The sequence below is a fragment of the Brassica rapa genome, chromosome A06 (assembly GCF_000309985.2).
Source record: "Brassica rapa cultivar Chiifu-401-42 chromosome A06, CAAS_Brap_v3.01, whole genome shotgun sequence".
Lineage (NCBI taxonomy): Eukaryota > Viridiplantae > Streptophyta > Magnoliopsida > Brassicales > Brassicaceae > Brassica > Brassica rapa.
Window position 1 is genome coordinate 2,822,471 of NC_024800.2, and position 15,607 is coordinate 2,838,077.

The 15,607-nt window shown below is 36.1% G+C and overlaps 1 protein-coding gene and 1 pseudogene across 3 annotated transcripts in view; one reads left to right on the top strand and one right to left on the bottom strand.

Annotated features, from left to right (window-relative positions):
• Positions 1–1,853: 1,853 nt before the first annotated feature.
• LOC103871497 lies at positions 1,854–6,055 on the bottom strand (annotated as a pseudogene).
• A 580-nt stretch (positions 6,056–6,635) lies between these two features.
• Positions 6,636–15,607, top strand: part of LOC103871499 — a 67,242-nt gene continuing 58,270 nt past the window's right edge. For all 3 annotated transcript variants that reach the window (XM_033272728.1, XM_033272727.1, XM_033272729.1), the window contains exons 1-25: positions 6,636–6,914; positions 7,113–7,194; positions 7,407–7,510; positions 8,323–8,418; positions 8,515–8,562; positions 8,686–8,736; positions 8,960–9,063; positions 9,225–9,342; positions 9,881–9,982; positions 10,099–10,296; positions 10,527–10,684; positions 10,881–11,039; positions 11,375–11,467; positions 11,609–11,963; positions 12,093–12,206; positions 12,625–12,720; positions 12,920–12,987; positions 13,194–13,314; positions 13,390–13,611; positions 13,698–13,925; positions 13,996–14,105; positions 14,252–14,348; positions 14,644–14,739; positions 14,836–14,976; positions 15,129–15,197. In XM_033272728.1, the coding sequence (XP_033128619.1) occupies positions 6,900–6,914; positions 7,113–7,194; positions 7,407–7,510; positions 8,323–8,418; positions 8,515–8,562; positions 8,686–8,736; positions 8,960–9,063; positions 9,225–9,342; positions 9,881–9,982; positions 10,099–10,296; positions 10,527–10,684; positions 10,881–11,039; positions 11,375–11,467; positions 11,609–11,963; positions 12,093–12,206; positions 12,625–12,720; positions 12,920–12,987; positions 13,194–13,314; positions 13,390–13,611; positions 13,698–13,925; positions 13,996–14,105; positions 14,252–14,348; positions 14,644–14,739; positions 14,836–14,976; positions 15,129–15,197 (3,045 nt within the window). In that variant the 5' untranslated portion in view covers positions 6,636–6,899. The remainder of the gene's footprint in view (positions 6,915–7,112; positions 7,195–7,406; positions 7,511–8,322; positions 8,419–8,514; positions 8,563–8,685; positions 8,737–8,959; positions 9,064–9,224; positions 9,343–9,880; positions 9,983–10,098; positions 10,297–10,526; positions 10,685–10,880; positions 11,040–11,374; positions 11,468–11,608; positions 11,964–12,092; positions 12,207–12,624; positions 12,721–12,919; positions 12,988–13,193; positions 13,315–13,389; positions 13,612–13,697; positions 13,926–13,995; positions 14,106–14,251; positions 14,349–14,643; positions 14,740–14,835; positions 14,977–15,128; positions 15,198–15,607) is intronic.

Consider the following 15,607-nt stretch of genomic DNA (forward strand, 5'->3'; position numbering starts at 1 on the left):
ACATCTTAACATACCTGTTTTTGCTTCCGGTTGTCGGTGAACTAACCCCATGAATTCGGTTATACCTTGTTGGTATTCTTCCGTAAGCAATCTCGTGTTCGGATCCAAATGAGGTCGATCGATCCAAGAACGAAAATAATTTGAAGAAGACATGTTTTTTATGAATCAAATTCGTGTGTAAAGAAAGTGAGAGGGAGGATGAAGATATGGTGTGAATGAAGAGGAAGAGGGGTGCTTGTATTTATAGGTGAAATCCTGCCGACGGTCCGAGGAAATTCCGACAGAATTCCGATGCAAACGGCTAGTTCGTCGGAATTTCCTCGGAATTTTTAAAATCCCCCAACGGCTCTCCAACGGCTCTCTAACGTCTATAATATTTTCTCGGAATTCATCGGTTTTTTCCGAGGAATACTAGTTTCCTCGGTATTCCGTCGGAATATTCCGACGAAATGAGTTTTCCTCGGAATTCCGTCGGAATATTCCGACGGAATTCCGAAGAAGCAAAATTTTGTATTTCCTCGGAATTGCCTCGGAAATGCCTCGGTATATTCCGAGGAATTCATTTTCCGTCGGACCGTCCGTCAGAATACCGCTGTTTTCTTGTAGTGCTAATGTTGTGAACTAAAATAGAATATTGTCGCATAGAGATTATATATAGAACGAGTGTATTTCTTACTAGATGCATGATAACTCAAACGTCATCGACCTAAAATAGTTACGAGAAATGATAATTCAGAGACAGATATGATATGACATTAAATAAAATCGGTAAATGGTTGATCCGCCACGTGCCCACAGATGCGTATGTTGCAAGAACTCACGGGTTTGTGTATGTTGCCCACAGATGCGTCACGGGTTGGTGGGTTTTTGGGTTAATGATCTATTCATAACGTTGAGATTTGATTTGATGCGTATTAATTATTTCACTGTGATTTGGACGGCTTGACGACATTGTCCACGTTCGGTATAGCAATGGATGAAACAAAAAGGCTCTTGTCTGCTTCGTGGACACTATTTTTTCTTAATCAAAATGTTGCCATACTTTATACATTCTAATTAACGTACTACGTTCTATTTGATCTTGATTTCCTGCTGCAAGTAGATTCCATCTCTTAGGTTTGACCTAAGTTCATAATTAATCGTCTGTACGTGAATCTATACATAATTTCAGGTATCTATATAAACATATATGTATATATAGGTACATTATCCTGCATGCTGTTTAAAATATATGTGCATGTGGATATATATACAAAATATGTGTATGAAAATAAATATAAAACTATGCAGGCTCGTATGCAGAGATGGTCATATAATATATGGAAGTTTATATGCGCACTAATATAAAACAGGGCTCATAGTGTGGTCTTCTTAAGCCGATTTGGATCCACAGCTAATCAATTTAAATTTATGTAATGGGCTGTATTTGCCCAATCCATCAGGACATTGGTTTCTTAAGTGCATGTAAGATTTGCAACTTGGCGGTACTAGATAAAATGTCTAGTTCCATTTAGGAATATTGTATATGCTTCATTCTTTTCGTTATTCAGATGAAAAAACGATTTGTGTTTTTTGAAATATCATAACACCTGTTTTTCTTCTTCATATATTAAAAATCCTCCAACTTTCTAGAAAGGATATATGAATGTGAAAAATATAATGCATCACAAGAAATGTTGTTTACATTAGATCACGTACACATACATGTACTTCTTCAATCCTGGTTCCATGGAAAGTCTTTGATGGCACATCTCAGCGACGTGCTCTGTTTATGTTGGCTGTTACTATTAGAGCCAGACGTGAAAAATAGGGGTTCCAAACACTCAAAAAGAATTTTTATTGCATATAGAATATCAAGTACCTAACACATGTTAGGTTTTATTTCATCAACAAAAATTAGGTGCTGTTGGACGTAATTTTTGATGAAGTTGATTGCATACCAAGAAACAAAACCCACAAGGTCAAAATTTCATTCCAAGAAACAAATAAAAAGCATAACCGAATTTTAAGAAAAACAGAAAAACAGAACTGAAAAACAAGAGCTAAAAAGATATAAGCTGATATGGAAAATACAAGCAACTATATATATGCTTTGTTCCCTAAGCCAAGTACCTAAACATGTTAGGATTCTCCATGTCCCTCTCCAAATAGTCTCTGGTTATTAAATCGTCAATACGTATTTTAATCGCTTTAATATCAGGCTTGAACATCCGGCTAAGTTGCCCGACACACTCAGAAACAAGTTGTTGATGTCCCAATGCTTTCCTTCCCTTCATGATCTTGACAATGGCAGCATCAATTGCATAGCGCCTGTCTTTATCGACATTTTCAATGAATTTCTTCCTATCATCAACATGACGGAGAGGGATCTTTATTCTGCACATTCTAGCGGTGAACTTTGAGTTGAATTCAAAAACATCAGTCCTGGAAACAGTCTCTGTGGCTGGCTCCTTGGTAAGGATCTTGTATTTACAACATGACAAGGAATGAAGCAACCACACTAGATCTTCATGGCCTACGTTCAGTTGAGTTTGGATGTCATTGTAGCTCAGTTTGTCTCTGGTGTTGAAAAGTAGAAGCACAACAGCCTGGTGAGTAGACACAATCAATTCAATGGGCTTTTGATCAAACAATCCATTGACGTGACAAGTTCCTAGTGAATGGATCCATGTAAGTTTCCTACCTTTAGTTTTCTTTTCATAAAACTCTTTGAAAACTTCAACACACTTGACCATTTCACTAGGTAGATTAATCCCAAACGTTTTGTAACTTGGCCAAATACCGGTGGTAAGAAGCGTGACGGTCAAACCAATCTCTGGTTTGGCAACATGGTTATTAGCTACATACTCCTTGAAGCTGTTTTGGTTTTCTCTTGACAATGTCAAATCAGTCACCATTCTCTCCATAAGTAAACTGTCCACCATGTTGTTGCTTGAGCTTTGTAAGGATACTTCTCTCATGATCATCACTAACACCCCGATTCAACAAGAGCCTAAGGGTTAGCTTCTTCCTGTAAAACTCTGCAAAAAGATACTTTTCATCGCTTATATAAGCAAGGAACGTGACCACCTTCTCAATATCTTCATCACTGAGCTCCTCACTTCCCCATCTCTTCAGGATAATTTTGTCGCAAAATGTTGCCAGTAATTCATCACTTCCAGCGACTGCTTTGCTACACAAACGCTCAAATGCCCTTTTCAAAGCCTTGTAAAAGAGAGTACTGTGGTTCTGGAAACACTCAATGACCATGTATTTTTCATGTAGCTCAATCACTTTCCTTATGAGAACCTGTTCCTTGGCGCTTGCAACCTGATCATTAGTAGCCTTGTTGTCTTCACCACCTTCTTCTGTGACATGTTGCTTGAATATCTTTGCAATAGATCCGAAGCTGATTTGCTTTTCTGAGTGCGTTTTCTCTAGGAGCTGATTTTCATGCACAAAAAAAAACTCATGTTCTACTACCTTAACCAGATTTGGCTCACTGCTAAAGTGAAGGTAATGAGTCACTCTCTCCTTTTCCTTTTTTAGACATTCTTCAAATTTAAGAAGATAATCATCAATCGAACCTTCTTGAATCCAACTTGATGCCTTGCAGGAATAGTAAGACGCTGTATCTTTAAGCATAGAGCTCTCAAAATCTTCCTCGTATCTTTCCTCTCCAATCTCTACGTAAAACTCTAATACTTGTTTCATTAGCTTCCTATCAATATCTTCTCCTTCTCGCTCTCTATCAACTAGTGCTAGTACAGCTTCTCTAATCTTGCATTGCAGCTTGTTATAAACCAGGTCACGGAAGCAGCCCAGGCCAACTTCTTCAAGTGATAGGAGTGATCTTCGAACAATGAAGAAACGGTCAAGGTAAAGGAAGAGGAAGGATACGGATTTAACAAACGTTTTATGGTTAGACCATCTTTCAACCAGCTCTCGCAGCAGCATATATTCATCGCCACGCTTCTCATTGAGAGCAGGCAAGACTGTTGAGTTCATATGTTCCTCCATTGTTTCACAATACTTTTGATAAAGCGGCCATGAGAAATCATTAGGAGATTTCTGGGTGCACATACGGTAGACAATCGTGTAAATATCTATAGTATGCTGAGCTAAAAGTTCAGGCACATGAAGACATTCAGACTTCCGTTTCAGCGCAGTGATACCAATTTGTATCTTCTCCCATCCTTGCTCAAAGTCAATTATCTTATGCTCCATGACGACTAAAAACTGCCTCAAAACACCTTTCATGATTATCGGTTCACGATTCAAACAAGTTATGAAACCCCTAGAAAAAAAACTGATATATAGGATGTGTGAACGAAAACTGATGGGTCAAATCCTTTATATATATATATAAAAGAATATGTGAAAAAAAGAAAGTCACCTTAGATAATAACTAAACGGAAGATATACCTAAAAATCTTATTTCTATAGATAACTAAAGGTAAGATATACCTAAAAACTATTTATTAGATATGAATATGTAATTAATTCTTGTTTCTATAGATAACCAGTAATTTATTATATCGATTTTAAATAATTATTATTTGTAGCCCAGAATTTTTAATTACAACATTAATTAATTTTACATAAAAGTCTTATAGTATTATTTATAAACTACTTTAATAAAATATAAATTTATGTTTTAATAAAACCAAATTTCCTTTTATATAAATAAAAAGGAATTTAATATAAAAGTTAATATTTTTAATATAAATATAAATATCAACATTTGTATATGAAGCCTGTAATTTACACAAATCTCTTTTATACAAATCAGAAAGAAATATAATATAAAAAATATCTTTAATATAAATATATCAAATTTTGATATTTAAAACATATTATTATTATTATTATTATTATTATTATCTTTATATATAAAGGAATCTGATCGCAAAACTGAAATTTGATTTTCTTTTTTGTTAATATTTGTTTCCAACTTACCTTATTATAAAAAAGGCTCTACTTTCACATAAACAAATATATCATTTTATATTAAAACATGTAATTAATAAATCAAATTTCCTTTTATATAAATCAAAATGTATTATCAGTTCAAAGACCATCATAATTGATTTTTTGTTTGAAATATTAGTGATAAGTTAAACACCAAACTTTTATATATGATAAATTATTTCATCACAACAGAAATACTTTTATAGTGTAAATTAAATTTGAAAACACTCATACATTTTGAACATTTACTATTAAATTAATTATCAAACTCTTTATACAAAAGAAACCCTATAAGTTAATACTCGGTAAATTAATAAACATCATTAATTAATAAAATTTATTCAGTCCCAAGCTGGACAAGTTCAGATATGAAACAAATCGATAAGATAATAATTTTGACAAAATCCTATGTAAATATATGGTCCATTAAATTTTAAATTAATAATTTATATGTATATACATTTTCTATAAGTATAATTAAACCATTGTGTGGTTTGTTTTATTTTTACAATAGAATTATCTATATATTTTCTTAACACTTTGTATATTTCAATACTCAAGAAAGCGCTGAGTACTAATTGAGCGGTAACTCAACGCCTAGTACCTAGAACAACTAGTTAAATATTTATATCTGCGCATAAGCACAAAACAATAACATGGTTAAATATAAAATTGATAATTTTAATTGTAATCAAGATATTTCCTTTTTATATTAAATTATTTTTGTAATAATGTAGACTTCAATGAAAAACCAACAAAATGTAGAATACAATGAAAAGTACGAGCAATCCTACCTAAACCATTTGCTGTCTGATTCTACTCTCTTGGTCCGTAGAAAATCTTGAAATCCGGAAATTGTCTCTGAAGTAATGCTATATTTCCTAACTCTGCGGAGAGACTCGGTTATGCTTTTTGGTCCTTAAACATCGATACAATATCCTTGCAGTTAGTTCCAAAATATTGACAATCTATGTATATATTATAGCATTGATTTCATTGTCCAAATTAATACCTCCAGTTCTGAATGCAAAAACATATACAATTATCTTTGTTTCTCAATCCCATAAGTTGTTCAAATCATGATCTATTTATCCATACATAGTCGTATCAACTGTATTGTGCCTCAGCAGTACATGATTCATCTACCATATACCATACTCCCTAATGTTTGCTCTTTCTTATCTCGTTTCATTAAGCTTGTGTAGTATAAGTTTCTCTTTTTCTAAGCTATTGTTTGGCTAGATATGAGGCTTGTCTCATTATACTTTCTAAAATTTTATGGTTGCAAAACCATTGTATGTTTATGTCTTTTAATTGAATGCTCTTTTTTTCAAAAAAACAAAACTATGTAACTCAACATAAATTAGCACAAAACGTAATCCAATTCTAATTCATATATTCTCAGAAACATAAATTGAACATACAACTCTCTCAAAAAAAACTTTCTCAAAAAAAAATAAAAATTGACCACATACAAAAATGATTTGCAAAAGAAGTTTTGAAGAATTGCGAGATTTTATGAAATATCGGGGCTCAAAAGGAAATTTAGCTATTGTTTTAATTTTAAACTAAAAAATCAAAGTGTATTGACTAGGCGGAAAAAAAAGAGTAAAGAAAATATAAAAAGCAAAAATTGGTAAGGACCGGCACGTATATTACCTGAAAAATCCATCCCCGACTCTCTCTCTCCCTAAACGGAACCGTCTCTCTCTCTCTCTCTCTCTCTCTCTCTCTCCATCGCTTCCTCTTGACTCTCTTTGCTTAGATCGATCGCTGGGTTTTGAAGAATATTCCTTTGATTTGGAATCAAGATCGTGTGCTTCCCCTCTCTCTTCAATGTTGAGTCGGTTCGTTTCTCGGATCTCGATGATCCTCGATTCTCTAAACCACGCGTAAAGAAGACGACCTTACCATTTTTCGCTCCCTCCCTTAGCTAATTTCTCGCCGCCATGTTCGAAGCTCATGTAAGCCCTCCTCTCTTCTTCGTTTGTTAATTTTGGGGATTGCGATTAGTTCTTCTCGCCGGCTCAGTAGTCTTAAGGTTGTTTTGGGTCTATTTCGATGTTCCAATCGTAGATGCTAGTGGAGAACTATTTAATTGATATTTGGCATTGTAATTAGAATATAACTGATTAATCGCAAGTTTACAATTCGCTGTTCAGGTACTACATCTGCTTCGGAGGTATCTGGGTGAATATGTGCATGGACTCTCCACAGAGGCTCTGCGGATTAGTGTCTGGAAAGGTTGGCCTTATTAATTTTATATCTAGGGAGTATTTACAATTCTTATGTGCAAAAGACTGCTCATGATCTCGGATATGAAGTAGTTTCTTTACTGGTTTACTGGTGAAATTGAGACATGTAGAGATGTTATTCCCTTGGCTTTGTAGTCAGTTGTTTGTTGTTTAACTTTGGTTCTTCCCCTTATTTGATGTTTGAGCTTTCTTGCTTTTCAGGGGATGTTGTTCTTAAAGATTTGAAGTTAAAGGCGGAGGCTCTGAATTCACTGAAACTCCCTGTCGCTGTCAAATCCGGTTTTGTCGGAACCATTACTTTAAAGGTTGCTTTTTTTCTTCTTCTCTTGGTGGATTTCTTTTGATGATTTTCGTTCAGACCATTCTATACGGTAAACTGATATAAGCATATTTCTTTCTGGAAAGTTTGGTTACTTGAGCTTGGATTGAAAATCCTTGCCGGAGTTACTTGCATCATATTTCTTCACATGCTAATTCCTGTATATGCTTACTAAAGTACTTTGAGGATAGAGAGAGAGGAAAAACACTTATTGATGACTTAGCTAAGCTTACATGATCAGAAATGTATGCATGTGTGATGCTCTTATGCAATGATGTACAATAGCAATGCTGGGAATTGATATGGTTTAGTTTATGGACGTGTTTGTTGGTAATTGTGAAGAGAGTGAATTTTTTTAGCCTTTTTCACATGAATTATTGAACTGTAAGGCTATTAGCAGTGTAGAAGGAGTTATGAGCTAGAGAAATGTGCTATGAAATTTTTTTTATTGTTGAACGTGATATCAGTTATAGGCAAAAATGCTTCAATAGAGGGAAGTCCCATATGATTTAACTGGATATATTCTGGTCTGTTAATCATGTATTTACCGCTCTTTGAATAATATGTGGATGAAAAAAACAAAGAGAAATGCGAGTGATTCTGTTTGTAGTATATATTGAAGCTTTTGATACGAAGTCAATTGTCATGGGTATTATCAGCCAGGGTGACATCCTCCCTGGTTTCTGAATGTGGACTTGTATTTAAAGAAGCAAATGCTATTTTTGTTAGCAAATTCCTGTAATTATGGCTAGGTAGCATATCTAGAACTTGTCACTGAATCACAAACCTTTGTTTCAGGTCCCTTGGAAAAGTTTAGGAAAAGAGCCAGTCATTGTTTTGATCGACCGTGTCTTTGTTCTTGCTTATCCTGCCCCTGATGGCCGAACAGTAAAGGTATTCTCTTGGAATTTTTATTTGTGTTTGCGATGTCTCGCCTTAAGCTTTTCACTTTGGTTGGTACCAACTTTACTTAAACTATTTTCATACTAGGAGGAAGACAGGGAAAAGCTTCTAGAAACCAAGCTTCAGCAGATCGAGGTATTAAATTTTTCTTGCTGATGCATACTTCTGAATACAATCGATATGAGTTTTCGTCTTTTACTGTACAAAATAAACGTTGATGTTATTCTGATTTACCATTCTCGTGTTTGTTACAAATAGGAAGCAGAATCGGCAACTCTTGAAGCAAGAGCAAAATCTAAGCTGGGAAGTGTATGCTTCTGAACTCTTTACTTATTTTGTCGTTCTTATTTCTTTTTACGGGTTATCTGTTTGAGTGACGTGGAACTTTCCTGATCAGATTAGAAGATTCCTTATGATCTTTTACGAAGGATATATATGCCCTCCTTGCTAGTTACTAGATAATTTTTTTTCTCATATGCTAATTATGTTATATGTTATAACTTGTAGCTCTTTTATGCTTGGTTCTTTGCAGCCTCCAGCAGGAAATTCTTGGCTAGGTTCGCTTATTGCCACAATTATTGGCAACCTTAAAGTATCCATCAGCAATGTACATATTAGATACGAGGATTCTACCAGGTTTGTGGCTGTTTGTCTTTTTGTTTATTTTCCTGTTCTGATTTTACAGCCATATCTATCTTTTGTGTTCTTTAGTAACGTCATTGTTTTTGGTGTATTGGAGACAACTCAGAAGTACTTGCTAATCAATTTTTTCCTTGTTTCAACAATATTTGCTCCAGTAATCCAGGGCATCCCTTTGCTTCGGGCATCACCTTGGCCAGGCTGGCAGCCGTTACAATGGATGAGGAAGGAAATGAGACATTTGACACAAGCGGTGCTTTGGATAAGCTGCGTAAGGTGAGCTTTGTTTTCTTACCTTTTATTATCAATTGGGCGAAGCAGTTGAAACTTGAAAGTTGACAAAAAGCATCGTGTGTTTGGACTATAAGTATCTATGATTCCATATGGACGTTTGAGATCTCTTGTGGTTCATAATTGGGATTCAGATCTAGTGGTCCCATGTCTTAAGAAATCTTATAGTCAATATTTCCCATTTTATGGTCTCTCATATAGGAAGTTCAAGCCTCTTTTCCAAGAGGCTTGAAATACGATAGACCATCGATTAGACTTTTTAAAGGAAATGTCGTTTGTTTCACATGAGAGAATGAGGTAGTAGTTTTTAATTGATTCGTAGTTCAAAAAATATTTTTAATTGTTCTTTTGTCTCTATTCAATTAGTTATTTTCTCTAATGTTTGTGCTCGATTAGAGTGCGTGTCATAGTTGATACTTTGTTACAAGGTCTGTTGGTTGAAAACTAAGTGTGCTGAATGATAATTATACTACTTATTGACTTGAACAGACACAATTAGGCTAACGCATGGTCTCTGTCACAGTCATTGCAGCTTGAAAGGCTTGCTCTGTATCATGATTCTAATAGCTCTCCCTGGGAAATAGAGAAGCAATGGGACGATATTAGTACCGAGGAGTGGGTTAAGGTTTGTTCTTGTCCACCTTTTACTTGGTGATTATTTTGTGTTTTGCGTCAAATTATTAGTCAAGTCAAATGTTCCTTGAGGTTTTATGTATTTAACTACTGGCTGTCTTCGTTCAGATGTTTGAAGATGGCATAAAGGAGAAAACTGAGCATAACCTAAAGTCGAAATGGGCCTTAAATCGTCGATATCTATTGTCCCCTATCAATGGATCTCTTAAGTATCACCGGTTAGGAAATCAGGAGAGAAATAATCAGGAGACTCCATTTGAAAGAGCGTCAGTTAACATAAATGATGTTAACGTGACAATCACAGAGGTACCATTTTCTGTACTTTTTATTGTTGTTTCAATTTTTTTCTGGGCAAATGTTTCTCGTTTTCTTCCAGGGGTAGCTGTAATATTTTCCATCGAGTTTTGGTTTCTTCTGTCCATCTTTGTACTTCTGAGACCCGTTAGAGTTTGATACTGCGTCTGCTTAGTGATTTTTGTTTTTGAGGTGCTGGACTTAAGTCACTTGTATGTTGTCTACCATGTTTCCCTTACCAGGAACAATATCACGATTGGATAAAGCTAGTCGAAGTTGTTTCAAGATACAAAACATATATTGAGATTTCACATTTAAGGCCCGTGGTTCCTGTTTCAGAGGCTCCACGTTTGTGGTGGCGCTTTGCTGCTCAAGCTAGTTTGCAACAAAAGAGACTATGGTACGTGCTCGTTTCATTTATATCTCCCTTGCAGGATTTTACTGACAGACTAGGAAAAGAAACATCATTTATCTAGAAAATCTATTTTGTTTTTTAGTCTTGCATAGTTGATCATCTTCTAGGAAAGTATACTGCATTCTATATGTGGAATGATGTTGTATTTTGATCTGTCTTTCATATACTGACCCCATTTCAGCTATCGATTTTCCTGGGATAGAATCCATCACCTTTGCCAGTTACGTCGGCGTTATATTCAGCTGTATACCAACTTTCTCCAGCAGTCATCAAATGCTAATAACCCAGAGATGAGAGAAATCGAAAGGGACCTTGATTCCAAAGTGATTCTATTGTGGAGGTAATAATTATTTCCTCACATTTTGAGTGGAAAGCATGTGGTCAAATTCAACCTTTTGGTGTATACCACTGGAATCCATCTCGAAGACACTTGATCTCTGGATTGATTTGGCTATTGACATGACTATGGCCAAGTTCCAAATATACTGAAAGTTTATAGACATTATTGACTTACTGTTTGATTACATAGTCTTATTATACCACTTTTTCTCATAAGAAGTTCAAGCTTTGCCATTCTTCCTCTTTGTTTGCATTGGGATTCTTAATGGCACTGTGCTGTCTATGTGCTTTTCCTCCTTCCGACTTATCTGACCATGTGTTGTATCGGCATAATAGGTTGATTGCACATGCAAAGGTAGAATCTGTGAAGTCAAAAGAAGCAGCAGAGCAGAAAAAGCTGAAAAAGGGCGGTTGGTTCTCATTTAATTGGTTAGTGGATTCTGTTGCTTCCTTCTGAATATGGTTGTCTTGCTTTTTGGCTTTTCAAATTCTTATCGTAACAATGATTGCTACATCACAGCCAGATTCCATATTTTTTAATTAATATTTGTCGTTACTATCTCCATGAAGGCGGACAGAAGCTGAAGATGAGCCTGACGTCGATAGTGTGGCTGAGGGATCGAAATCGGTGGAGGAAGGATTGACTAAAGAAGAATGGAAGGCCATAAATAAGTTACTGAGTCATCAGCCAGACGAAGACATGAATTTGTATTCAGGAAAAGACATGCAAAATATGACTCACTTTCTTGTAACGGTATCAATTGGTCAAGGAGCCGCTAGGATTGTTGATGTAAACCAAACTGAGGTGCTGTGTGGTAGGTTTGAGCAGCTCGATGTGACGACAAAGTTCAGACATCGAAGTACTCAGTGTGATGTATCACTGAGGTTCTATGGCTTATCTGCACCAGAAGGTTCCCTTGCACAGGTTTGTTTTCAAATTTCACCTTATGACCAGGGTCACAAATCCCTGTGATAAGATTCTATATTCCTGACTATAAATGAAGATTTGACCTTTCGCTGCTCCCCTCTGTGTGTCATGCTTCTGTCTTTGCAGAGTGTATCCAGTGAGAGAAAGACAAATGCCTTGATGGCTAGTTTTGTGAAATCTCCAATTGGAGAAAACATTGATTGGAGGCTATCAGCCACGATATCCCCTTGCCACGCTACGGTAATCAGTTCATATATGTGTGCTCTTGAAATATGGGTATTTAGGATCTGCATATTAGTCGTATAACTGTAAAATACGTCTCGAGTATATATCAGTGTCTATCTAATATCTAGCTGGTGGCATTGAATGTAGTTTCCCGAAAATTTGGCATAGTAAATTATCTGGACCTTAGAATAAAGTTTTTGGAGCTTAAAGCTCCGATATACTGTGTGCTTCCCTTTTGGAAAATATGGATGGATATATATCGTTATAATTTTAAACTACGAAGTACTTGGAACTCTCATGTGCATATGTTTTTCTAAGTTCAAACATTTAACACCAGCGATACAAGCTTTGGTGTACTAAATTCAGCTACTGTCAAAGGAGCACAAGTTGTTTATTTCAAGTCTTGAGCACAATTGGTAATTTCGTATTGCAGATCTGGACTGAAAGTTATGATCGTGTTTTAGAATTTGTGAAGCGAAGTAACGCAGTTAGCCCTACTGTTGCACTGGAAACTGCTGCTGCGCTTCAGGTACTGTTCTAATGTTCAGTAGCAATTTTTATTACAATGGTTTAGTGCATATGCGTTGTGGTGACAATAAGACGTGTAACTCATATCATTGATTTATGCACCCTTACGAAATTCCTTAGTCATAGAGTTCTGTATGTTTACTATCCGCAGACTTTTAGGCTTTAGCATTTATTTTTATTTTTACCGTTCTTTATTACAGATGAAACTAGAGGAAGTGACTCGACGGGCTCAAGAACAACTTCAAATAGTGTTGGAGGAGCAAAGCAGGTTAGAAAAATTTAACTTGGATCTCTCTTTACCATTGTCCCTTAGATCAGAGTTAGACCATTCGGTGGTGACTAAAGCGAGATGCTGTTTGCATGGAACAAAAGCTATTTTATTATAGTCTGTTAGAATTTAGATCTAAATACTTTATCAGTTTGTACAAGTAGCAAAATTCCGGATTCCTTGATGCTTTTCCTTTGGTTTGTCAGATTTTCTCTTGACATTGATCTTGATGCTCCAAAAGTGAGAATCCCTTTGAGGACTTCAGGATCTTCCAAGTGCAGTAGCCATTTCCTTTTGGATTTTGGTAATTTTACGCTAACCACCATGGTAAGTTTCCAGACTTGCTATACGACTTTAGTAGTGGTTCTCTTCTGTTTTCTTATACTTCTTGTACAAGTGCAGGATACTCGGTCTGAGGAGCAAAGGCAAAACTTATATTCTCGGTTCTGCATTTCCGGAAGAGATATTGCCGCTTTCTTTACCGACTGTGGATCTGACAACCGTGGTTGCAGTTTACTCATGGAAGATTTCACTAATCAGCCAATGCTGTCTCCTATTCTAGAGAAAGCGGACAACGTTTATTCTCTTATTGATAGGTGTGGAATGGCAGTTATTGTTGATCAGGTATTTACCTTGTGCGACATTTCTATTCATGTGTCAATTGCTAAAACGAGGCATTTCTACTGACACGCATATATCTCTTCTTGAAGATCAAAGTACCTCACCCAAGTTTTCCATCCACAAGAATTTCCATCCAAGTGCCAAATATTGGTGTTCATTTCTCGCCAACAAGATATATGAGGATCATGCAACTGTCCGACATCTTGTATGGTGCTATGAAAACCTACAGTCAAGCTCCTGTTGATGACACTCCAGATGGAATCCAACCTTGGAGTCCTGCAGATCTCGCTAGCGACGCTAAAATCTTAGTTTGGAAGGTATGTATATGTACTTTTCAAGCTTGATTTATCTTTATTGGCTTTGACTGTATGAAATCTATTGTTTCAGGGAATTGGCAACTCTGTTGCTACTTGGCAGCCTTGTCACCTTGTTTTGTCTGGTTTATATCTGTATGCATTTGAATCAGAGAGGTCACCTGATTATCAACGTTATTTATGGTTTGTGCTATTCTCCACTCATTATTTTCTTTCATGTACCCCTCTTTCTCGTTTTTTTTTGTACCTTCGAGTTAGTCTTCCCTGCTACAAAGTGTTTTTGCATGTATTAATAGAAGACGGTTAAATTAGAAACTTTGCATGTGCAGCATGGCTGGCAGGCAAGTATTCGAGGTTCCGCCCGCAAATGTTGGTGGTTCGCTATACTGCCTTGCTGTCGGTCTAAGGGGAACGAATCTTAAAAAGGTAAGCTAAGCTGCCTGATTGTAAATAATAGGAGTCATAAAAGAACCGGCAAATCTATGAGTCCAGCGATTAAAATATACTCCTAATTGGGTACGATTGCTTAGTCTTGAATCGATACATACCTGAAATAAGATGGTTGAGAGTGTTGATGATTCTCTGTACTTTACTTTTATTGAAGTTACTTTCGAAGTTAGAAAAAACAGTTCACAGATATTCCTTTACAGCATCGCTTTGTTTGCTGTATTGTTATATATGTGATTTCCATTAGAAATCATGGATCTTATGCATTCTTCAGGCCCTGGAATCTTCTAGCACCTGGATCATAGAGTTTCAGGGGGAGAAGAAGGCAGCATGGCTGAGAGGACTTGTCCAAGCTACCTATCAAGCTTCTGTATATCTATAAAATCTCATAAGTTTTTTTTTCCTGGGCTTTTCTTTCTGCACTGGTCATGTCTGGTTGATGCTGAAAAATCTTGTCCTTTTGTAGGCTCCTCTGTCGGGGGATGTACTTGGTCATTCAAGTGATGGTGATGGTGACTTCCATGAACCTCAGATCGGGAATTCGAAAGCTGCTGATCTTGTTATTAATGGTGCTTTAATTGAGACGAAGTTGTACTTGTATGGGAAGGTTAGTTGTGTCAGGTTTCCACTTAATTTTATGTGTGCTATCTGTATACCACAAAATTTCATAGTTGCTTGAGCTGACAAATCATATTTAAATTCTGTGACAGCAACTTTTCCTGAGATTTACTTGCATTTTGAAATCCTATTCTCCTGCAGATCAAGGATGAATGTGATGAGCAGCTTGAAGAGGTTCTGCTTCTCAAAGTTCTTGCTACCGGAGGAAAGGTTTGTGTTTGTTGGACATATTAAGCTGATACTGAAGTTGTGTGTATGTGTTTTGCGTCGTTTGTCGGTACTAAGGAAAGAAGGGGAAAAGATGAGGCTTACTAGTTGTGCAAAGCTTAGAAAACATAACACCATGATATTTAGTTTCTGATTAAATAATATTTTATTTTATTAAGCCTGGCTAAGATAATGATTATGGACGGAAACTACAAACAGAGCCACGACATTGTTCATAAAAGTTGATTAAATGATTAAAATTCTTGTCGTACCATTCGCTAAATCAGGTTGCATTGCTTAGGAACGCCACTTGTTAAGATGTCCGTTTTGATATTTGTATTTTTCTACTTACAGGGTTACCATTCCTGATGTGCGTTTTAATACTTTTTCAAGCTTTTTTTATCTCTCCGTGT